The 25,229-nt window shown below is 40.0% G+C and overlaps 2 protein-coding genes across 3 annotated transcripts in view; both read left to right on the top strand.

The window, feature by feature from the left end:
* gaa (alpha glucosidase) overlaps nt 1–5,555 on the top strand; it is a 9,424-nt gene extending 3,869 nt beyond the window's left edge. The window contains exons 5-19 of the mRNA XM_037688360.1: nt 631–750; nt 898–1,016; nt 1,352–1,483; nt 1,698–1,808; nt 1,894–2,007; nt 2,160–2,244; nt 2,528–2,645; nt 2,977–3,110; nt 3,717–3,868; nt 4,095–4,243; nt 4,350–4,491; nt 4,576–4,674; nt 5,009–5,173; nt 5,248–5,400; nt 5,490–5,555. Coding sequence (XP_037544288.1) covers nt 631–750; nt 898–1,016; nt 1,352–1,483; nt 1,698–1,808; nt 1,894–2,007; nt 2,160–2,244; nt 2,528–2,645; nt 2,977–3,110; nt 3,717–3,868; nt 4,095–4,243; nt 4,350–4,491; nt 4,576–4,674; nt 5,009–5,173; nt 5,248–5,400; nt 5,490–5,555 — 1,859 coding nt within the window. The remainder of the gene's footprint in view (nt 1–630; nt 751–897; nt 1,017–1,351; nt 1,484–1,697; nt 1,809–1,893; nt 2,008–2,159; nt 2,245–2,527; nt 2,646–2,976; nt 3,111–3,716; nt 3,869–4,094; nt 4,244–4,349; nt 4,492–4,575; nt 4,675–5,008; nt 5,174–5,247; nt 5,401–5,489) is intronic.
* Nucleotides 5,556–14,654: 9,099 nt separating this feature from the next.
* tbc1d16 (TBC1 domain family, member 16) overlaps nt 14,655–25,229 on the top strand; it is a 25,178-nt gene continuing 14,603 nt past the window's right edge. For both annotated transcript variants that reach the window (XM_037688359.1, XM_037688358.1), the window contains exons 1-3: nt 14,655–14,835; nt 19,641–19,803; nt 19,969–20,265. In XM_037688359.1, the coding sequence (XP_037544287.1) occupies nt 14,655–14,835; nt 19,641–19,803; nt 19,969–20,265 (641 nt within the window). The remainder of the gene's footprint in view (nt 14,836–19,640; nt 19,804–19,968; nt 20,266–25,229) is intronic.

The following is a 25,229-nucleotide window of genomic DNA, read 5'->3' as shown; positions in this document are numbered from 1 at the left end:
TTTGCTCCCTATATATCAAAGTGTATATGTCAAAGTGCTCCCTATATGTCAAAGTGTATACCTATATCAAAGTGTATATATCAAAGTGCTCCCTATATATCAAACTGTATATATCAAAGTGTATATATCAAAGTGCTCCCTATATATGCCTTCTGGACAGCAGCCAGGTCGGTAGTCTTACCCATGATTGCGGTTTTGAGTAATGAACAAGGCTGGGAGTTTTGAAAAGCCTCAGGAATCTTTTGCAGGTGTTTAGAGTTACGTCGTTGATTCAGATGGTTAGGTTAATAGCTTGCTTAGAGAAACTTTTCATGATATGCTAATTTTTTGAGACAGGCATTTTGGGTTTTCATGAGCTGTATGCCATAATCATCAGTATTAAAACAATTAAAGACCTGAAATATTTCAGTTGGTGTGCAATGAATCTGAAATATATGAAAGTTTCATTTTTATCATTACATTATGGAAAATAATGACCTTTATCACAATATGCTAATTTTTTGAGAAGGACCTGTATATATACTATATTACACTTATGTCATATGATATGGATGTTAAAGCTAATGTCATTGTATTGTTTTGTGTCACGATATATTTGACTCATAACTCTCTTTATTAATCTATTTGCAGAAGTGGTGTTGCAGCCAACCCCAGCCCTCACCTGGATATCCACCGGTGGAATCCTGGATCTGTACATTTTCCTGGGTCCTGACCCTCAAAGTGTGATAGGACAGTACATCCAGATCATTGGTACACGTTTCACCATGTTTATATTCAGTCATACTACTCTAATAAGGAATGTGCACGTTTTAAGCGGAGAACATGTAAAAGCTTGTCAGTGCAGGTCGGATAACGGTGACTGCATTTAGTTTAATTATGTTATTTATCTGCATCCAGGACATCCTATGATGCCTCCTTATTGGTCACTGGGTTTTCATCTTTGCCGCTGGGGTTATACGACCACTAACGCAACCCGAAAGGTTGCACAGCACATGCACGGCGCCAACTTCCCTATGGTAAATTTAATGTGCAAGACATTTTCCTTCTAACACAGTGCACACTTAGACTGTGTATTGAATTATAAACCTGTAAAATTCCTCCTTTTTAAACTGTCAAAAGTTGACATTTTTAAAGATCACTGAGGCTTTTATTTTGTAGGGGCTCAATAGAGAACATTAATATCCTTTGAAAAAATCTGCAAAGTGCACAAGTGGCAAACTTATTAAAATACTTTCTTAATCATTTGTGCAATGCAACACTTCATAATTGTGATTGTTTGTGTAACTTCTTCAGTTTCAGTCCTTATTAAATGTTGTTTCTGTTGACAATAAAAAAAAAATGTCACCCTCAGGACGTTCAGTGGAACGACCTGGATTATGCAGATAAGCGAAGGGTGTTCACCTTCGACCCCAGGAGGTTTGGAGACCTGCCAGACATGGTGCAGGAGTTTCATAACGGAGGCATGAAGTATATCCTGATTCTGGTGCGACATTTTTAAACCTTTTGGTATTCATTTAATTATCATTGTTCGATCATGAAATAATAAAAAAAGACAATTGAAAAGTTATTATTTCAAGATATGTAGAAACTAAAAGGTTTAAGCAGTACTAGTCGGTTTTGTCCAGTAGATGGTAGCAGAATTGCTTTATTTGTTTTGTCTTCTGTTTTTTTTTTTTTTTTTTTTTGTGGCGGTTTAGGACCCCGGCATCAGCAGCACCAGCCCCCCAGGTACCTACCCTCCCTTTGAAGAGGGACTGAAACGAGACGTCTTCATTAAAAACGCCACCGGAGACATTCTGATAGGAATGGTCAGACACCTTGATTCCTGAGGAGCCATCGTGTGAACGGTTTGCAGTTTGTGTAGCTTCAGTGAGCATGTGATCTGTTGCACAGGTCTGGCCCGGTCCAACAGCATTTCCTGACTTCACTAACCCAGAAACCAGACAATGGTGGGAGGACTGCATCAGAGACTTTTACTCTAGAGTCCCCGTGGATGGTCTGTGGATTGTGAGTTTTGCAAACACGTAAAGTAGATCATTTACCAGCCTGTCATCTAAAATACAAGCTTTCCAATTCCGTTTGCTTTCTTTTCACATTAAAAATCTTTAAAATGAAAAATTGGGGGGAGGTTATTTTCTTATTTTTTCTGCTCCCATCAGGACATGAATGAACCAGCAAGTTTCATTCAGGGCTCAATGGAGGGCTGTCCTGACAGTGAGCTAGAGAGACCACCATACACACCCAGTGAGTGTGTACCATATCTTTCAGATTATAAGGCGCATTAAGCGAAGCAAAACAGATCAACTCATTCACAATAACTCAACATTGTTCAGTTGTATCACATAAAATCGGTTCGAGGTCAGTAAGCACAACCTGAATTAATACATAAGATGCACTGTTGATTTTTGAGAAAATTCAAGGATGCTCTTTTCTGTCACTTAAATAGCACATACAGATATACATACGTGTAAAACTGAATTTGTGGTGCAGGGCGTTCATTTACAGCTTGTCTGAATGTCACAAACAGGAATGGTCGGAGGTCAGCTGAACTCAGGAACAATTTGTATGTCGGCTCTGCAGAAGCTGTCCACTCATTACAACCTGCACAATCTTTACGGACTGACTGAAGCCTCCGCGACACACAGGTCAGATCAATGCAGTCACGTGTACTGTAGTCAAGAGATGTTGAAACAACCCCAAGAATGGCTGCTTTAAATAAGAAGTTAGAAGCTTTACAAGTGATTCAACTGAAACAATAAAGTCAGTTGTTTTGATTTAGGGTATGAGATTAACCTTTTTTAAATTTCATTGAATTTTCTAAAGTAGCTCATTGATGTTTAACACAAGCAGGAAAAAAAAATCAAGAGGCAGAAACTAGAAGGAATGTTGGAGAAATATTTGTAAAAAACGCACAAGTGAATGTTTGTTGTTCTCTTTACAGTGTATTTATCTTGTTTAATTTGTTGTCATCCTCAGTGCGCTCAAGAAGATTTGTGGGAAGAGAGCTTTCGTGTTGTCTCGCTCTTCCTTTCCCGGCATCGGCCATTTCTCTGCGGTGTGGACCGGAGACGTCCGGAGCGACTGGGAGCAGCTTCGGTTCTCCATCCCTGGTGAGTTCATGTAAAGTGGAAAAACGCTGCCTCTTTTTAGCTCTCTTTAGAACATCAAAGTCCATGCGCAATAATCCAGGTAAAAAAATCAAACAAAGTTACGTCAGGTCATCTGGACGGTTTCTTTTTTTGTTGAGCCATTTCGTTCTCCATCCAAAGGACTTCACCTGATTGAATTTTGTTGGATTTTTTACCTGGATTATTGAGCATGAACTTTGATGTTTTGAACCACTGGCTGCCTCAGAGGAGTCGACGGGGGAGAGGGCGAACTCTAGAAACCATCTTATCACCATAAAACTGGTTGGTCCACTATGTGAGTGTGCTGCTTGTGGGACTCAGTTTGTTGTGGCTCCTCAGACTGATGAAGTCTTTTGGATGAAGGACGAAACGTCTCAACAAAAAAAGAAACCATCCCGATGGCCTGACTTTGTTGGGCTCTCTTTAGGACATTTTCATAGAAAGATTGTGCAACATAGTTTTTTTTTTCATTTTTGTTTATGAATGAGGATTTTCCTAAGAGTCAAAGTTTCCTTCTGCTTTTGAAGTCCCGTACATACAATCTGAGTGGAGAGATTTTCTGTGAAGTTTTGTGCCAATCCCCCGTAGCGGTGCTGCAGTTCAGCCTTTTTGGGGTGCCTCTGGTGGGAGCGGACATCTGTGGCTTTGGAGGCGACACCACCGAGGAGCTGTGTGTGCGATGGATGCAGCTCGGAGCCTTTTACCCGTTCATGAGAAACCACAACGACAAGCCCAATGCTGTGAGACACTCAAACGTTTTTAAATTAAATACTACTACTTTATATCTTTGTTAAAATGTAGAAGTTTCACTGAGTTTGTTCAAACACCGACACCAGTACAGTAGTTTTTTGATGAAGTGGAGCTCAGGCCTCCTGGAGCAAAGCAGTCCATCTGTTTCATGATTTAGGTGGAGCAGTAACTGTCATCTCTCTCCGTCCATGTGTTTTCTCTTGTCCCGTCCATCAGCCTCAGGAGCCGTACGTGTTTGGGCAGAAGGCCCAGGCGGCCATGCGGAGCGCATTAAACCTTCGCTACTCTCTTCTCCCGTTCCTCTACACACTCTTCCATCATGCACACACTTCTGCTGACACCGTTGCCAGGCCTCTTTTTGTAGAGTACGCGTTGTTTTTTTTCTTATTCATTGTTATTCTTTAGCCCTTAAACAAACTAAGCAGCTTATTTTTAACACTTTTGTTTTATCTATATTAATATAACTTGTAGATTCCCCACTGATCGTAAGTGCCAGCACATAGACCAACAGTTCCTGTGGGGCAGTTCACTTCTCATCAGTCCAGTTTTAGTCAAAGGGGCAGTCGAGGTGAAGGCGTATCTGCCAGCTGGTGCTTGGTACAGTCTGCACAACGTGAGTCCACGCGATGGTCTTAACTAATAATGATCATGTTTGGGATACATAAATATTCACTTGAATATATTTTGCCGTGTCAAGGGTCAGCCTTTCTACAGTAAGGGTCAGTACTTCCTCCTGCCTGCACCTCTGGAAACCATCAACGTTCACGTGAGGGAGGGACACATCATCCCCCAGCAGGTGGGTGTCTTCTTAAAGGACTTGTGTGTTATTTTTCCCTCAGCTTGACTGAACATGGTGACAGTAGATGTTTGCAAACCTCTGCTCTTTACTGACTTCATCAGCAGGCGCTGAGCAACGTCTTCGCTGCAGTACATCAGCTCGCACAGTGTTTGCTCCATTGGAACCTTGTCAGGAGATTAAGCTTTGACTAAATGTTTTGTGATCAACTGTTGTGTTGGATTTTGCTGATCTACACAGTTCTGGGCCTCATCCTTAAATTCAAGCAGAAAATCAGTTGAAAGAGTGGAAAAGCTTACACCCTGTTGTGTTTGATCGTGGTTTCCCTGCCAAGGAGCCGGCTTTGACAACCGCAGCATCGCGCAGACGCCCTTTCTTCCTGACGGCGGCGCTGTCAGCAGGTGGCCGGGCCTGGGGCGACTTGTTCTGGGACGACGGAGACAGCCTGGACACGTTTGAAACTGGAAGTTATTCTTGCGTTATCTTCACTGCGGAGCGGGTAGGTAGGAGATGAGAGATGCTTGCATTAGAGAAACGTAGAAACTGTTTCTGAATGTTTGTGCATTAATTCAGTCGCAGGTGGTTGGCGATCCTGTAAAGATGAATAGAGACTTGGACAGTCTGGTCCTGGGGGGGCTTCAAGTGTTCGGGGTGCCCTCACCGCCTCTCTGTGTTTTAGCAAATGGAAAGAATGTCAGTGATTTTACATACCAAGCTGACACCAAGGTGAGTTTTCTGATCAACACTTTGGGAGGATTTTCTACCAGTCATGCAGCTACTTTAACAAAAATACGTCTCTGTGTCTCTTCTCGAAGGTCCTGAGAGTGACTGGTCTGGCCTTACCCATGTCAGAGGTGTTTACAGTCCAGTGGGTTCTCTGATGCACTAAAATCCATCATTTACTGGCCTTCAAAAGTTACCTTCTGCACTGCCGCTGAAGAGATCAGCTGAGATTATCTACAACTCATCAGCCAGATTAATCTCTCAGCCGTTGGAGAGTTTATTATACAGCTCATATTCCTCTTTCAACATCAAAACAAGCAAGTTTATAAAATGTGATTATAAAGAAAAGACATTTTAATGTATGTGAATTATTAAGTTAGCCATTTTTGCTGCTATTACACTGAAAAGGACAAAAATGAGAAAATTGTGTACCTTTGTAAGTTTTCATAGTTTCTTAGGAAAATCTACAAAAAATATATATTTTTATAAACAAATAAAAGGCAAATATGTCTTGTGGTGTTTACTTTGTATGTAAGCTGCAATTCATGCTAATTTATGTTGTTTATATCAATTGAATTAAAATGACTAAAACTAAAGAAATGTGCGAATGTTGATGTGTTACTTCTCATTTAAAGAGCTTTATCTCTGTTGTCATTTTTTAATACTACAAAAGCTTTCTGCATGAATCGATAAAGAAGTCCAAATTTCTTTGGATTTATTTGTGAGAATCTGTTGAACATGGAAAAGTTGTTAAACATTTTTCGTAAAACACAAAGTTTGTTTTCTCAGTCATCCAGGTATATAACAACAAAAAAGGTTGAACCATGTCATCTGGACTTCGTTTTTTTGTTAAAAAGAAACGTTTCGCCCCTCATCCAAGAGGCTTCGTCAGTCTGAGGCCTAGCCATCTGGTAGAAGCCTCTTGGATGAGGGGCGAAACGTTTCTTTTTGACAAAAAAACGAAGTCCAGATGACATTTTTCGTAAAACTAAAACTTTTTTGGTTTTATATTATTATTATTATCATTAAAACAGTACTTAGTGTGCATCTGCTGCTAGTTTGGTGTAAATTTAAATAATGTATAATTCCTTGTCAATATTTATATATTTTTTTCCTCAAAGTATTAAAATTCCTCGTCAGCTGTATGTTTGATCACTGCTAATATTTTAATAAAGAGGTGTGATGAGTTGTCAGGATTGGACCCAGTTTTAGTCAGGCAGATGGAGGCAGCAGAGTTGGTGATGCTCTGACTCCAGCTCTGGTCCTGATGATGGACCAACCACCTTCCAGCCTTCCTGTGACCTCTGAAACGTCACTTGTGATGAAAAGGGTCAACTATTTATATGATAAGCTTGGTAGAATATAACATACTTATAACATACCTCATGCCTAAATTTTATATAAGTGTTTTAAAGATAAAATAAACAATTCCCGCTTTGTGTGACAATAAAAAAAAAAGCATCTACGTGCCGGAAGCAGCTGAGGGATTGGTCTTGGGCTGTGAAGTCAAAACGGAAATATTTCAGGAAGCAAAACGTGATTTTTCAAATTTAAAACGTCACTTGCTTTAAAGAAAAGACGTCGCGCTCGACGCACGTAAGTTTATTTTGAAAGTTCCGAGCGGAAGTCGGTGCTCTTTGCCGTTGACGCCGCAGCTTTGAGGAGTCCGGTTACAGTCGGGGAGCGCTGCGATAAAAACAGGAGCCGAGTGGTAGTAACCCGTGGGAAAACCGCGAGGAAGGAGCTGAAACAGCCGCCTGGTGGTGCTCGGTTCACGGCTGCTAGCTGACATGGCTGTCCGGTGCGGGTTGTAGCTTCCTGCGGCGGGACTGAAGGTGAGAGTACCCCCCAGCGCGTGCTGCTGCTTCTTGCCTCCGGTTCTCGGGACTGCTTTTGGAACAGGTGTATCATGTCAGCTGTCACAGGACACGCTGCTGGACACCACACTACTAACACCAGCGACACAGACATGGCTGCTGAGCTACAATATTAATGTTAAAGGTGGAGGAGGAGGACAAAAGAGCCTCTGCTCAGACTTTGACCCAGACAAGACTCAAACAGGCCTGTGTCATTAGCCATGTCCCTCTGCTGTCCTCAGGAGGACGCTGCCTGAGGACAGCTCCTGAGACATGTCCCACAGCCTCAGCACTGAGGCCACCTTTACTTGTAACCCTTTTCGTTTTGATAAACTGTTCACCTTTCATTCAACCTTTATTTAGACAGGTTAATCCCATTGAGCCTCGCGGACTCATTTACAAGAGAGACCTGATTTCAACAAAGAGTGATGACAACATGACAACACAACGGTAGATGATCATAAATGATGCATACAAATTGAGAATATCATGTGAAAATGAAATTGTATTAAAAATGTAACACAAAAAAAAAAAAAAAACCCAGCTTGTAAGGCGATGTAGAGACTAAAAACAAGAACATGTCTGTTTTTTGAACGTCCAGAGGACCTGACCTAACTTTATTTAGAATTTTCTACCTGGATTACTGAGCATGCATCAGGATATGTCTGCACTGGTTTTTCCAAGGAACTTAGCAGGTGTTTGAAGCCACTTAGAGATTTTACCCATCTAACGATTTTCATTCAACCTAAATGAAAATTGAATGCAGACAAAGTAAAGCTGGAAAACCTTAGCAACTGTTCACTCGACAATATACAACTGTATCCAGTGTTTCCCCTACCATTATACAGGCGGGGCGCCCCACCCCATCAACAGAACTGAGCACCCCGCCTACCAAACTGAACTTACCTCTCCCACCCCCACCCGGCACTGACATATCACTAAGCTAGCGGCACAAAATACAGGCTCTCTAGCTAAAAAGCCAAATGCAGCACTCACATTGCCTCTTCCCTCATGTTGAACGCCCCCCGCTCAAAACTGTTAGTACAAGCTGCGCTCAGACATGTCCACCCCCATCAGCCAAAATCATGGATGAGATGACAACCCCGCCATGGCAAGCTAACTAGGGCAAACACTGGTATTGTTGGCATTGAAATGTAAGGATCCATCAGGAATGATCTGACCTCTGTACATTACTTACATAGATTATGGTGGGTCCTAAGACTGAGCCTTGTGGTACACCATTGTTGACAGATAGCTGGAAGAAGTACCATTATGTTGAACATTGCCTTCGATCTGAGAGATGATTAGAAAACCAACCAATAGTGTGATCTGAGAAACCAATTTCTGAGAGCTTATGACATGAGATGTAATTGTCTACAGCAGGGGTGTCAAACTCACAAAGGGAGCCAAAATTAAAACCTTTTTCAAACTAAGGGCAAATTTCAGAAACTACATTAACTAAAAATCAGATACCCAATATCTTTTCTTTGTCACAGCTTCCTCAATTTTTCTCATTTGACATTCTCTGTTGTGTTTTCAACATCATAATCAAAGATTACTGAAAAAATTCAAGAGACAGAAGTATTTTACATTTCACATATCATCTTGGGGGCCAGATAAGATATCAACGAGGGCCACATTTGGCCCCCGGGTCTTGAGTTTGACACATATGGTCTACACTATCAAAAGCTTTAGACGGGTCTAAGTAAAAAGCAATAATATGTGGGACTAAACAGTTTTTAACGTTAAAGCTCAGCCAGTGATTCATTATGGTCACCATGGTAACCACACACCTGCATCTGTCACTCCCTGACAGCGGAAACAGACTGAAAAATAACCCTCGAACAAACAGTCACTGTGTGAAACTTACTGACCCGGCCAGGAGCGATAGTAGCTATGCCACTTGTGTGAGTTTTTTTATGTTTCTAAGATGTTTTCTGCTGGAAACATGACGAGTATTAAAGACCCTTCATGTCTGGTTTGGATTAAGAAAATATTTTGAGCTAAAATGTAACTAACATCTGTGGGAGTTTGGCTGAAAGAAGGCAAAAATACTTTGATTAATTTCTATATTCTCACTTCACCACTCGCTCCCCACGAGATCGGATGCTTCTCTCCCTCCCTCTCCGCTTTGCTGCTCTGTCTGTCTGTGAAATTGCTGTGAGACTCTCTTGCATTTCTTCCGAACCATAATTATGGACTTGTTTTGACCAGTTGGTCCCTCATCTCAATTTACAATATTTCTTCGAAGAGAAGACATGCTTTGGGCGAGCCGATTTACCCTGTTGGCACGTACGCAGCTGGATATCTCATCGACTGGAAAACTTGATGATGTGTCTATCTCTGCTGCCATCTGTGGATTTTAAGGACGCATATTTAATTGGATTTTTGATAACTGGTTCCTGCTTTTTGGTTTCAGCTGGTGCTGGTTTTATCTACAATCAAGGAAGTCGTCGGAAGCAAATTTGGACCCGATCACGCTGCTTGCCTTTATGATGGCTTGGTTCATGTCTGGAGTACCCAGACTCAAATGCTTTGGGCTGAATGGATCAGATCTTGGGGATTTTTACTCAGACACGTTTCCATCGGTGTTGGCCATGTTAATTTGGACATTTTGGAACCGAGTGGACCAACACAGACTCAAGGTTGATGTCATTAAGTTCTGCCTGTCCCCAAAACAACTGTGTGTTTATCTAAATTTTGGTCGCCTTGGTTGTCCTTGAAGGCCATCTTATCTAAAGTCGCCTGGAGAAAATGTGATCTGACATTCACCACCCCCCTCCCTGAGGAATTTCCAACTGATAACCTGATGAAACCCCGCTGAAAAAACTTTACGTCATCATTTCAGGACTCTGGATTCTTATTGAGGTTATCCTTGGCCATTCCTCGACATACCTCGAGAATGTTTATGGATCTCACCGGAGGACATTGACTGATTACAGTGACCTCGAGAGCATCTGTAGGCGTTGTTGACCACTCTCGTCTCTTCCTTCTTATGCTCTGCTCTGCAGAATGTCTACGTAAATATGTGCTTGTTTGTACGAAGTGTTTTTTCAATATTAGGGGTTTTTCTCAGCCAAGAAAAAAGTCTGATAGGAATTTTTTTCGCCTCCAATTCCTACATGTGTCCAGTTAACCACTGTTTTTTTTGTCTGTCCAAACAGGTCTCACTTGTAAATGAGTCTTCGAGGCTCAATGTGATTTATCTGTTTAAATAAAGGTTGAATGAATGAATATGCACCAAAAAAGCTGTAGTAACAAGTTTTGTTTGCAAAGGTTTTGAAATTTTAGACATTTCAAAAGCTAGGTGTGACATAATACGTTGTGTTAAAAATAGCCTTAAACTTTGATTGTTTAAAACTTGTAAAGAGTATCAGAACGCCCATTCAGTAACCTAAAGCCCAGCGTTCTGCGGCCCGTTTAAACTTTGAATGATGTTTCTGTGATGTATACCTGTGAGCTCTAACGAGGGTGGCTTTTCTCACGTTTTGCCATAATCCCCTTGATCACTGTTGTTTTTTGTTTTGTTTGTTCGAGCAGTTTTATCGCACAAACGTTTGTTTACGTCCTACGACGTACCGCTCAAGTCATTTAGTGCACCGTTTCCGATCGAGATGCACTTTTTTTATGTATAAATTAGCATTTTGTTTCAAATCTGCGCAATGAGCTACTGGCCTTATTTTAATGAAATAGCTATAAAGATGCTTCATTGTTTGTGCATTGACACCCTTAATAAATAATGCAGACTAGAACTAGAGGTAGCTCTGAGTAAAGTGCGTGTTTGACCACGAGGACATTTTCTGATGCACAAACTTTGACTTGAAACATTTAGGTTCTTTAACGCATGTCTCCAGTTGTACAAAGCCTTGACTGTCTGCTCGGCTTTCCACTAAAACACGAATTTCATCCCAGCTGTGTCACGTTCTGCAGAGCCCACATGAACCTAGTTCTTTGGGCTTCTTTGAGGCTGATCTGTTATCGGCTGCCCCAGGCATCTCGGTGTACACTCAGCTGCTCTTTCATTCAGATGTCAGCATGAAGACTTAATTATTGTAGCCCAGAGGTGAGATGCTGCTGCATTTGAAAAACTCTCACATTGCAGCTTACATGGCTCTTTTTATTTTCGTAAAGCTACTGCTAAATTCTTTTTGCCCGCTCTGTAGGTCAGGATGGTCTTCGCTCCTAAAGACTGAGGAGTCATTTTGATAAAAACTCAAAAGGGTCGGAGAGGAGAGAGGCGGTCCGCAAACACATTGAGGTGTTGACGGGATTAAAGATGACGTGAGAAGAAGGAACAGAGAGGATGTTTTCTCTTATCAGCCAGTCTGAACATGAAGCTGACCTGGGTCACCCTGCAGTCGCACATGCACACAAAAATAACCTCACAACATGGAATGTGTGACCAGAAGAACACAGCTCTGTGGAGTGTTTAAACCCTGTCATTGTGCGCAGCTTCTTCAGACAGGGTTAGGTTTTTTTATTTTTTCCTGCGCAGGAATGCCTCCACATTAAAAAGCTCCTGGCTGACAGTCAGTAAACGTCTAATGAGGTGGAGGAGCATCTTTGCAAGAAAATAAGGCTTTTTGTTTGTTTTATTTCGCTTTTTTATGTTTGCAAAGTCAAACAAACGACGTTACATTCTCATGCAATACTGTGGGTGTGGCATGATGTGTTTGTGCTTAAAGATAATGTTGAGGATGACTCTCAGCCTCTACTGCAGTTTTACTTCAATATCTGTAAAATTGACTGTTAGGTATTTTTGTGTTGCTATCAATTAGCTGTGGCAGCCATCTTGCATGGAGTCGACACCAAAAGTTGATCACTTGTGAATTTAATCTAGTGACTACTTTCTGAGAGTTTCATGAGATATTTGCTAACACTACTGACAAACGTACACATTTTCTGAAATCTTTTTAACTAAAACTAGGCCTGTCACGATAACTAATTTTGCTGGGCGATTAATTGTCTCAAAAAATATTGCGATAAACGATAATATTGTTTGAAATTTGACAATAATTAGTCATTTTCAAATTGAAGAAGAAATGTTGGTTAATTTTTGTGTGTAGTACTTTTTTTGACCACTCGATGGCAGTATACGACTGTTTGAACCGAAGGATGGATAGTGAGGGAGCGAGCAGCGTGTATTTAAGAAAAATGGGAGGGAGGCCCCTTGACGTGACGTGGGCTGTCTCTCCTTCCTGTTTTTTGTTTCTCACAAACGGTGGACGCTCGAGTACATTGAGGTCTTTAGCATAGCATTTGTCTCACAAAGCTTTTAATAAAAAAATCAGTAAAGAAGTTCTCAGCTTCTTTTTGCAGAGAAAAACAACTTTTTAAACGAAGGCACGAGTTTCAACCGTGAATTTTGGAGCTTTGACAAGACGGAGGTTTTTTTTTCCCGGGGTCGGCCTGTTAGCTTAGCTCGTAGCTTAGCTGCTTTTAGCGATCCAAAAATGCAGTTTTGGATCATTAAAACAGATTTTAAAGAGAAATGGAGGGGTCAGTGAAGAGCACCGGAGTTGAGCCTTTTGTCATCCAGCGTCTTCAATAGAAAGAGAGAGACACGAAGAAATGATAAATGAAAACGAGGCCGATAATTTTCATTTATCATAAGGTTAATTGATTTATTGTTTGTTGTGACAGTCCTAACTAAAACATGTCTTTAGTGAGACACTTTCAGCATTTGTTGGGAATAAATGCAGAATCTGAACATCTAAAGTGTAATAACTACCAGTAGACGGTGATCTGCTTGAATTTTGAGATGGAAAAAATAGTCTGTGCCAGCTCCGACATTAAAACACACTTGAACCAGCAGCTCAAAGCTTGAGTTCTTGAGTTCTTGCTGAGATTTCATGCCAGCAGGCTTCCTGCATGAGGCCTGGCAGCAGGAAGTGGGGTGCCTAATCAAGAGGCGGTAAACATGCCCCCTCCCCGAGGAAAATGGAGGGAACATTCCTTAGATAGAGCGGCGAATCAAAGTGTTCGGCCAAAACGAGGCTTCACACACGATCTTGGAGTGACGGTAACAGAAAAGATCAGTGAGTTTGGCTGAAGAACAGGTGGAAAATAAAGTTTTTTTAGATTAAGGTAATTAAAGTAAAAGTTAAGTCAGGTCCTCTGGATGTATTAAAAAATTTAAAACATAAAAAAACTTGAAACATTTTGTCTTTTATCCAAAAGACTTTGTCAGTTTAAGGAGTTGCAATGAACTCAGTCTTATAAATAGCACCTTCTCATAGTGGATCAACCAGTTTGTTGTTGACATACATAATTAGCTGTTCGCATGCTAAAGGAGGACCATTAGCCTAATAATTGGTTGTTAGTCCAACAATTGGTCAAAAGTCTCTCAGCATCACCTGATGGCCGCTTGCTATTCACAGGGGACTGAGTGATACTCACAATAACAGCATTGTAAGAGGGGGACAGCAGGACACGGAGACCCCCGCCCCTGTTTAATGACGGACGGGTTCTCTTCTCAAAGATGGCTTCCTTTACTCCTCTCAAACCAACGTTCCTCTTTATCATGAACTGTCTCTCGCACAGTGACTGTTGGATATGGGCACCAGTGACCCCAGTGACCCGAAAAGGGAAGAAGCAGGTAAAAGAGGATGGATGGATAGTTCTTGATGTAAACAACAAACTGGGAAGGTGCTATTTATAAAACTGAGTTTATTGCACCTCCTCAGACTGACAAAGTCTTTTGGTTAAAAGTGAAACGTTTCAACAAGTTTTTATATTTTTTTATTTTTTGAATCCGTCCAGAGGACCTGATTTAACTTTGTTGGATTTTTCTAGCTGGATTTTTGAGCGTGCATCAGGATATTAATTATCTTAAGTTTTCCTTGCTCCTTCCGAATAAAAGATCCGTTTCAAATTTTTGCTCAGATAAGTCTCCAGCATCAAAGGAGCTCCTTCTCTTTTAGTTTCACGTGAAGTTAATTTCATCTCCTGAAGCTGTGAGGGCTTAAACACTGCCAGTGTGACATGCTGATCCCAGTGCAGCGCTACGCTGATCACATTCGGCGGTTCCTGATAACGGCTTGGAGTTTCACACAGATGGACCCCAGTGTTTGCATAGTGTGTGTGAGGACACGTCAGCAGCATGTTTGCAGAATGTGGGAGGTGTGCTGGTTACACACTCAGGTACAGTGTACACAGAAGCTGTGACAGTTTCAGCAGGTGCACGGCACACAGAAGTGCTGAACAACCGAGCTGGGGGGGACAGCAGGGTGGAGCGCTGCAGTAAACACTGACAGAAGACGGGGTGTGGGTCTGTGCGGTGTTTGTCTCACCTGCTCCTGATTTTATGTCCTCCTTGCAGTAACCTCTCACCTGCTGTCTAACAGTCCCTCTTGTCTCCTCCTTCCAGAGGATGGGCTCAGTGTTCCGGTTCCTGAGGAGATGTCTTTGGGTCGGCTCCTTCGGCGCGCCTCTTCCAAAGCCTCCGACCTCCTGACCTTAAACCCTGGGGCGGGGGGATCATCGTTGCGCTCAGGGCTGGATGGCGAGATCATCTTCTCCAAAAATAATGTCTGTGTGCACCCTGCGGAGCCGCTCCCTGGCCTGGCTGACCACCACCCAGGTCAGGCTGAACACATCCAGTTTCTAAACGTGGTTCTGATCAGAAGGACCTGCTGTCCCGTCTGCCTTTGTCTTACTGAGCTGGTTCTTCAGAATCTTTACACAACTCTTTAACATGTCACTGGCAACAACCAACATGTGCTTCCTACGTTTTTACCATGTATTCAAAATGCTTAAAACACTAGAAATATAATGTTGCTATGCTGGTGCACGCTCCGTTTCTTTTCTTGTTCTTTTCAGCTCCACCTTTCACTTCAGACGTTTGATTTTCACATTTCTAATAGGAAAGCTGATGTTTCTTGGATATTGTGTTGTCAAAAGAAAAGTTTGTTTTTCAAGTGACTCGCTCATGACAATATGAAGGATTTATTTGGCATATATGGATTTTGTTTTTGTTAAATCATCAGGAAATTAAATATAGTTGATAACTTATAAATTCTGCATAAAACTTAAGATATAGCATAAATTACAAGTAATTATTGCTATGCAGGGTACTAACTAAACATTTAGATCAGTTAGTCTAACTGAAGACAAAATGTGGCAAATGTATAAAATAAAATAGTTTTTTTAATCTAATTTATAAAAGGTGCTTGATTTAATATAAAGTGTTATAACTATGATTATGTTATTTTTTTTAAAGCTACGATACTGCAACAAAAAATAGCTTTTTATTTTGTAGACATGTTTAGAAATGGTGTAAAGTCTTTGTTTCAGCTGTTGGACAGACGTTGTGGCTGACAGAAATACTTTATTTTGCTTTTATTTTCTTCAGCTGCTTTATATCGTTTGCAAAACTCTCACTTCTCACTGCTTTTTATTTTTCAAATATTATTTTTATGTTACGAGGCCAGACCTACACCTAGCATGGAGGATCAGATAACAACAAGCTGAAAGTACCATCTATAAAATTAGGGTTCCTACTAACAATAAACTGGTAAATGGTTTGGATAAAATAAAAACATTTGAAACATATTATTAATCTTTACACAGTCAAACTACACACATACTGATGAAAATGAGATGTTTAACTTTTTGAATTCATTAGACCTACCTTCTCTTGTAGGGAACCTAACCTCATTATTAATGTACGAAGAAATGGAGAATGCTATCACTTGCCTTAATTCAAATAAATCACCTGGTACAGATGGACTCCCGAACGAATAATACAAAACTATGAGGGGAAGTCTTCTACCTTTATTGGAAACCAGTTTTAATTATATTTTGAAAGGAGGATCCGTGCCTCCCTCTTGGAGCCTTCATATCCGTAATACCAAAGGAGGGAAAAGATAAACAGATTTTAAATCTTATAAGTGTTTTGAATTGGGACTATAAATTATACACAACCATTCTAGTAAGCAGAATGGATACAGTAATGCCTTTATTATTTGATGAAGACCAAACTGGTTTTCTGAAAAACAGACAAACTGACAATATTAGGAGAGCCCTGCATATCAACTAAAAGAATGAGGGGGAAAACAGTTAAATGATTCTTGGCCTCGAGGGAGAAAAAGTAGGAATGCACAATATTGGATTTTTGGCAGATATCTGATCTGTTAAACTTATTTTGCCGATACCGATATTTTTATATATCTACCTTTGTCAGAATATAGCCTCTTATTTAGGCTTATTTGCTACAAAAATTGTGCAACAGCTGTAAGAGCTGGTGACATATATTCAGTAACAGCCATATGCATAGCACTTTAACTTATATTAAATGAAAAGTGTTAAATGTTATTTATTAGCATTAGTCGCCTGCGATGCTGTCTCACTTGTGGAGGCTTGTTCCAGGTTCCTAGCTGCAGTGTGGGATCCTCTGCACTCCTGTGCATGAAGGACAGACTTTTCAAATTCAAAGTTTTTGTCTATCCATTGTGCCGTAAGACTAATCATGCTAACGGGGCTAACACGACGTCCAAATGTCTGTGGTGAAACTCACCCAACAAGTCGTGCTATCGGCTGTTAGCTTCTCAATGACGTCGGAAATGACGGCTTGTAACTCGGGTAAAGTTACGTTGGAAAAATATCTGACTGGGGACGATGTAGCGAGGCTCAACGAGTCCAAAAATCTTCGGAATCCGACATCCTCACCAGCAAAAAAAAAAACCTTCCACACTGCCGACATTTTGAATTTTCCTCTCCGACGTGAGATCAGGTAGGTGCTCGTGACGTCATCATGTTGTGCTGGTGCTGCAGGCGTCCTTGTCACTGGGTTGTCGTACAAAAACAGCGTCTTTTATATCGGTGAGTTATTTTGATGGAATGGCCGATGTCCGATATTGAACTTTAACGCTAATATTGGCCGATACTGATAATATCGTGCATCCCTAAGAAAAAGCTTATGACTCAACATTGGGACATTATCTACTTGGTAATGAAAATATTTTGTTTTTTCAATGACTTTATACTGTAAAACATATCCAGACTCTTTACTCCTCTCCCACTGCCAGAATTAAAACTACTGGTAGCCTCTCCAACCCTATAACTTTTGGAACATAAATGTAGGTGTGCCCAGCAAGCCCAATTCTATTTAATTTGTTTATTGAACCCCTTTCCCAAGCTATACACCAGGAAACGGCATTAAAGTGCATTTTAATAGACAAAGAGGAATATAAAGTATGTCTATACACCGATGATATCCTAGTTACAATCGCAGACCCTGATGCAGGTCTACCAGTGTTAATGAGAACGTTAGAAATGAATGCGCTCAGTGTCAATGAAACACAAGTCATGACATTTAATGTCCATCCAGAACACACCACAATATCCAAATGCAGGTGTGATTGGTGTTCAACTAGTATTAAATACTTGGGGGTATATCTACCTAAAGATTTGTCTCAAATATACGGTATTAACCATAATTGTATTAATGAAGAAATATACTGTGATCTTAACACCTGGAGCCTCTTCTTCTTGACTTCAGCATCAGAATACAGATAATGAACATTCTTCCTAAATTATTGTACCTTTTCCTTACTTTGCCCATACCTTTCCTCGAGAAACAGTTTAGGGAATGGAACAAACATATTTCAAGATTCATCTGGTTTAAAGTTTTCTACTCTGCAGTTGCCGAGTGAGGGAGGGGGCCTGGCTCTACCCTTCTTGAGGGATTATTGCATATCTGCCCAATCAAGACCTTTGGTTTGCTGGTGTAACCCATCTAATTGTGTGAAATAGAAAAATATTAAGATGACTCTTTCCGATACATCAAACCCAGTCTAGGCTTGGCCAGGCAGCGCTTGAGAAGGAATTTCCTTTGACAATCAGCCAGTGGGTTAATCTGACATTGAAATTTTGGAAGGAATTGGTGGGGCAGCTATAACTCCAGGAGGAGATAAAACTTCTTAAGTGGCCAGCTTATGACCCTAATTTTTTTTTGTCTGCATCCCAAGACACTAGATTTAAACAGTGGGTATTGCATAATATTACCACTGCATGCACGGTTATTGAAGGTCTAAACCCATAATGTTTGACACTTTTTGTAAGCCTGCAATGGCTTACAGAAGCAAGTTTTTATTGTTTGGATACTTACAATTATGCGACTATATTAGAAAAAGGATAAACAACTGTACAATTAGAGACTTCTCAATAGTTAATGTTTTTATTAACTCTTATAACTCTGGAAGAAACAAAGCCCTTATAAGTACACTGTGCCAACGTTTGATCAAACTTGGAGGGAACTCGACAAACTACATGAAACAAAAATGGGAAAAAGAAATACACATTGGGGTAGCAGAGAATATGTGGATAAAGGTCTGGGAAGTACAGTTGACATCAGCTAACTCCATCGCCTCACGTGACTTTGGCTGGAAGAACATTATCTGCTTCTTCATAACACCTAAACTAAAGTCTAAACTCTGCTACTTCTGCTTTGTGCGGGAGAAATTGTGGGGAAGCCGTAGCAGATCATGGACATATGGACAGAAGTAACAAAAATCATTAAAAAAAACCACTGGGGTTTAATATCACTTGTTCCTTCACTTCAATGTTTCTGGGATGTTTTCTGGATGAACTAGCCACAAATGAGGTTTACCTTTTGAGATTTTTTTTTTTTTTAATTTGTTAAAAAGGCCATAACAAAATGCTGACTATGTAAAGACTCTCCCACTATGAACCTCCATTGTGGAAAACATTAAACTGATGAAACGTATGACTTTCACTCTACGCCTACAGGGGGAATTGGGAGTTGGGCTTTGGAGAAAATGGCTGGATTTTAAACAGTGACGGTGCTCGTTAACCCACACAGCATATTTTTCTTTTAATTAATTTTGTCAACTCATCCATTCATTATCTTTTACCTGCTTCTTCCTTTCTGGGTCGCGGGGGTCACTGGTGCCCATGTCCAGCCATCACTGTGCGAGAGGCAGGGGACACCCTGGACAGGTCCAAGTCCATCACAGGGACACATAGAGACAAACGAAACAAACACTTGACCTCATAATGTTGTTTTTTATTGTTCAAAATGTTCATAAACAAAAGGATAAAATAAATTAGTATTTTTATTAGTAGTATTAATATTACTAATTATTATTATTAGTTGTATTAGTAGTATACAGTAATAGTAAATTAGCACTGTACCTGCTTTGAAATTTCACAGCATGTTTCCACATTTTTCATCTCTTCCCTTGTTTTTCTCTTTTTTGCAAGTTTCAAAGTTAAAACTCAATTTTCAGGTTCCCCCTCTCTGTGTCCTCACATCTTGTTTGTCTTGTTGCAACTGTCTGCTGCCTGTAAAACCTTCATCACTTCCTCCTTTCCTCTCAGTGGGATCGCTCCTAACAGAAACGTGGGTTTTGCTGCCCCCTGCAGGCTACTTGTGTGTACATGTGGAGAAGGATGAGAGCCTGGGGACCACCCTGATTCTGACCTGGGTGCCAAATTCCCGCATCCAGAGGCAGGACGAGGAGGCGCTGAGGTACATCACTCCAGAGAGCTCGCCTGTGCGCAGGAACGCCCGCCGCAGAGGCAGAAGGTACGAGAAAACCTGTTCTAACAACGTCCTGGTGACTTATTTAAACCTCTGTAGGTATAAATAACTCCTTGCAGTTCACATCCTCCAGTAAATTCAAGTTAGGGGGAAGAGCAGTCAAATTTTAGTTGGTGATGATTTTATGTTAAAACCATCCGTCCTCTCTAGGCCACGCTCGCGTCCTCCAGCAGCTCCGGAGGACGTCGAGGACGATGAGAAGAACACCTCCACTGAGAGCCAAAGCCTGGTGGGAGAGGGAGGTCCGGATCCCCTCTCCTACCAGCAGCATCTGCTCTCGGCTGGAGAGGAGGGCGACGAGGGTTCCTGCGAGCTGTCGGACGAAGTGAGCCGGGACAGCACCATGGGTTCAGACTCGGACACCTTCTCGTCCCCGTTCTGCCTGTCTCCTGTCAGCGAGGCTCTGTGTGAGAGCAGCGGCTCCGTCTTCCTGGACAACGAAAGCAGGTCAGTAAGAGGAAGAGCGTGGGCGTAGTTTGTTTTTAAAACCGAAACTAATCGAAGAACAGAGTCGTTGTGTTTCCTCTGTTTAGTAAATAAGTTTTTGAAAGTTCTACTTGCATTAATAGATACAAATACACAAAGCAACGCTATCAGGGACATTTCTTACAGTGACATTTTTTTCTCATTGTATGTCTCCATCTACTTTTAAATATGAAAAAAGGACAAGAAAATAATTTCGAATCAGCTTTATTGTCGTTGCACCGAAGCACAACGAAATTACATTTCAGTACCACCCGTCCAAGAAAACATAAACAGACAGGCTTGGGGAGACGGAGGTGTCTGAGGCTGCAGCCTTCGGGAGGCGCTGCCCTTTTTGTTTAGATAAGACAAAGAAAAACACGAGGGGAGGTATTAAAAAAATCATATCTCGTAATGTGTCCTAGACTGGACGCAGTGTGAGAGTTGCAAAAAAAGACCTCGGCACAGAAAAAGCAACATACAACATAAGACATAAAACTTATGCGTGTGGAGTGGGTGGGGGGAGGCCAGCGAAGGCGTGAGATTATTAATTAATTATCAATTATTTCATTAAGATCCACACAGTTCTCAACTCAGTAGTTAGCAACGTTTGTGCTGCAGAATTATTCTTCCTTCTCTTTATGCTTTTGTATTTGCTTTGTGTGTATTTTGCATCCTAGTAATATAGATTTAGATTTTCTTATGTCAAACTGCTAAATTTCCAGTTTCAATGTGATGTCAGAGCACAGCCTGCTCAGATTAGAAAAAAACAAGAACTTCTTTTGTTGTTTCCTTTAAATCTAAATGTATTTGACCAAATCCTCATTATGTGTTGTTTATTAAAGCTGCTGGTTGCTGTTCCTTTAATTATAACTCCGTTATGAGTCGGGAAACAATGCATTTTCTCCCTGTGTGTTCGCGTACAGCAGTAAGGTTGTTGCCGTCATTACACACACACTGAATGTTGTTTCCTCTGTCCAAACTAGAAAAATTAAGTAGCAACATAAATAAAAAGAAATGAGTAAATAAACACCCATAAAGTTGTGAAAAGGCTTTAAAAACATTCATCACAATAATTATAAGGATTTCAAACACCTCTGTTTTAATCTGAGATTTAGAGTTTTAACTTTGACCCTTATGTTATTTAAAACATCTTTTTAGAGCTCAATTTTTAATTGTGTTTTCTCATAAAATCTGGCAAATTATTATTATTTTACTCATCTGTCTTATGGAACATGGTAACTTTACTCATTTCTGTAGTATTTTGTAACCAACGATATTTTCTCTTAAGGAGTTGTGTGATTTAAAAAAGTATTAACAAGTGAATTAGTTGTTATCAGTTTATTGACAACAAATAAAATCTACTCAAGTATGGTTTGCTTTATAAATTCATACAGTTGTAGGATATATATTTTAACGGAGTAATAGAAAAGATTGACCGATGCTCTATGTAGAGACGATGTGTGTGAATGTGTACTATACTGATGGAAAAGGTTGTTTTTGATCCGATTCAGCTCATTTCTTCCTGTACAGAAAAATAATATAAACATCTAATGAGGAACATGGACTTAGTTTTTGTTCAGCGTCTCAGTAATATTACCAAATGGATTTGAGTTTTTATGATTAGATCCTTACTCTCCTGACTTATCCTGACCCAGATGTTATCTTCCGTTTTTAAAAACTAGATTTATTCATTCATTCAACCTTTAATCGTACAGGTTAGTCTCGTTGAGCCTCGAGGACTCATTAAGAGAGACCTGGTTTAAACAAAGAATGATGACAGTAGACAATCATAAAAGAAAGCATATAAATTGAAAAAATAAATAGAAGAAAAAGAAATAAAAAAAAAATGAACGTGGATGTCATTAATTATGGTTTAATTAGTTGAACTGAAATATATGCATTTGTTTCGGTTTACCTTGGTTTGTTGTATTAATACAAAGCTTGTTCCTCACTTTAACTTTTTCTAATGTTAAACGTTTCAAAGCCAGTTAACACACCATATTATATTATATTATTGTTTAGCATATCTCTTAAATTCTTGTATGCCGTTTCTTTTTTTGCACTTTATATTTTTGCTATTTTTGGGTGTAAGTGGGACCTTGAGTACACCATTTCATTCCACCTCATGTACCACATGTGATGTGAATGACAATAAAGATAGTTGAACCTTAAATTAAATATAATTGCTCTCTAAAGAAATTTTTTTTTTTTGTATTTTAGACAAAAAAAAAACTCCCTAATTATGTAAAAAATAAAAAAAAGTTTTAATGACTTTCTCTTGAGTCATTCAAACCTGGGCGCTTATTTAGTGTAAGATGGAAAAGTTTATTTAAATGGTTTAAAGTCACCAGCAGGTGGAGGCAGAAAGAAAAGAATTGAGAGGAGGTTTTAGTCTGAGACCACATGGTGTCTCACTTCTCTACAGCTGAAGGTCTCTGGGGAGCTGAAGCAGGTAGATGACTTCAGCAGGGTGTGTGTGTGTGTGTGTGTGTGGGGTGGGAATAAAAAATGTGTTTACTTATTTAAAGCAGCTCAGTCTCCAGAGTTTTAAAAGAACATCGCAGATTTAAGCCGAGCTCTGCAGAGCTAGAAGCCATGCTTTTCCAGGCTGCTCTCTAATCGAGGCAGCCATCTGGACAGAGATTGTGTTCCTGTTTGGACCTCGGAGCCATTTAATTTTATGATTCCCTTCGTGGTTGTTTCCTCACGCAGCTATTTGCCTGACGCGCTGCCCAGAATGTGTGAGCCTGTGTCAGACAGTGAGTCAGTGTGTGTTTTTAGGCGTTTTTAACCTCTTTTCTGACTTCAGCTCGCTGTAAGTGCAGCCGGTATGTGACTTGGCAGACCTCTCCATCTCACAGCTTCTAATCTTCACTCTGTGTCACATTTCAACCACTTCTGGTCTTTTTTTTTTTCATTAGTTTTAGGATCCATATCTGTCACATCCTACCTCTTTTTTTACTCTGCATCTATCGGTGTTACCCACCTCTCAGATACCTCAGCCCTCCCTCTTTCCCCTTCTCTTCCTAAAGTCTGTGTGAAGGCCTTTGATTCCCAGTGCTCCCAGGGTTGTTATGCTGGGCTGAATGTCAGCTCCCCGGATTAGAGCTCTGAAGAGAGCAGAGTAGCAGCCAAAACCCTGGAACCCACTCAATCTCCCTTTCTCTCTCGCTTGCTTTAATTGACACTGTTAAGGGGCCAGGAACTGGAAACATGTCACTTGGAATCATTCAAAGAGAAAGAGCCGTGTATGGGAAAAGGAGGGGGAGCGGATGAAAAGTGGGCAGAAAGAAAGGACGGCAGGAGGGAGGTCTAAAAAAGGAGAGAAATCTACGGCGATGTCTGTCAAGCTCCTTAACAAGTTTCTTTAAAGTTTTAGTTGAGGAACCTGTCACCTTAAACTTGAACATGCAGAAATGGCTTCCAGTCATTTTGTTTTCAATTGAATCATGTTCTGTTTGCATAAATTGTATACCTTGAAGAGTATACAATAACAAAGTAACTAATAAAATTGTTTTTGCAGATTCTTGTTAGAATTAAAAATCAGCTGATTAGTAGTTTTGCTCACTGATCCAGAAGATGATCTTTAGTGATGGATTTATGAAGTAAACTTGCTTTAATTTCGTTTTTTTTTACCCATAAATATAAAAGTTTAATATTCGTACATGTCGCGTTTGATTAGATTTTGTAAAAGAAGGGTTTCCTGATAATTTGGCTTTGGGCTAGCTGAGGATCTGTAGACATTCTTATCTGTGCTACATTTTATTAATCGCTCCAAATTCAGTTAATTGCATCAAAATATTTCCTCTCTATAAGTCACATTTTCTGTGACTTGACGGTAGGAGCTCACTGCGAGTGTTATAGGCTTGTTGGCGACTCATAATGTGAATAAAATGTCAAAAATAGATGCAAGATTTCAATGGCAGTCCGACTGAAGTATGTTTTCAACCAAGTGATCAGTGAGGACTTTTTTTTTTTCTTTTTGGCATGCCCAAATTTCAAAAAGCTTATTTATGAGTGTATGTCTTACAAAACTTCCTCTAGCGAGGAACACCTCAATTGCTTTAGGCCACTTTGGAGACTTCTTTCTGGTTACCTTTCACCAACTCGTCTCCAATATTTTCAGACCTGCGTGGTTGTTCAAGAGGCCACCCCGTCACAAGTGCAATGACACCAGATCACAACTTTGTTGCAGACACTTACCTTATAATTTGGCTTATTTGTCTCATCTGTAACGACGCATAAAATGTAAAAACTATAGAGTTTGACCAGTTTTTCAGCTTCAAAGTTCAAGGTTTCAAGGTTTTTTTTATTGTCATTCACATCACATGTGGTACATGAGGTGGAATGAAACTATGTACACAGGGTCCCAGTTACATCCAACAAAAATACAAATTGTAAAGAAAAACAGTAGTAAGATCCAAGACATGAAACAAGAAATACACTAAACCAAGAACACACTAAGCACTAAACTAATAATACATTAAACTAATAATACATTAAACTAATAATACATTAAACTAATAATACATTAAACTAAGAATACATTAAACTAAGAATACACTAAACTAAGAATACACTAAATGCACTAAACTAATAATACACTAAACTAAGAATATATTAAACTAAGAATACATTAAACTAATAATACACTAAACTAACAATACACTAAACTAATAATACACTAAACTAATAATACACCAAACTAGTAATAACTAAATGCAGTAAACTAATAATACACTAAACTAACAATACACTAAACTAATAATACACCAAACTAATCAATCAACCTTTATTTATACAGGTAAATCCCATTGAGCCTAGAGGACTCATTTACAAGAGAGACCTGAGTGTATACACTAAATGCACTAAACTAATAATACACTAAATGCACTAAACTATAATACACTAAACTAACAATACACTAAACTAATAATACACCAAAC

This window comes from Nematolebias whitei, chromosome 15, assembly GCF_014905685.2.
Source record: "Nematolebias whitei isolate Nwh7 chromosome 15, NemWhi1, whole genome shotgun sequence".
In the NCBI taxonomy this organism is placed as follows: Eukaryota; Metazoa; Chordata; class Actinopteri; order Cyprinodontiformes; family Rivulidae; genus Nematolebias; species Nematolebias whitei.
Note: the sequence above shows the minus strand (reverse complement) of the source record. Positions and strands in the feature narration are given on the sequence as shown.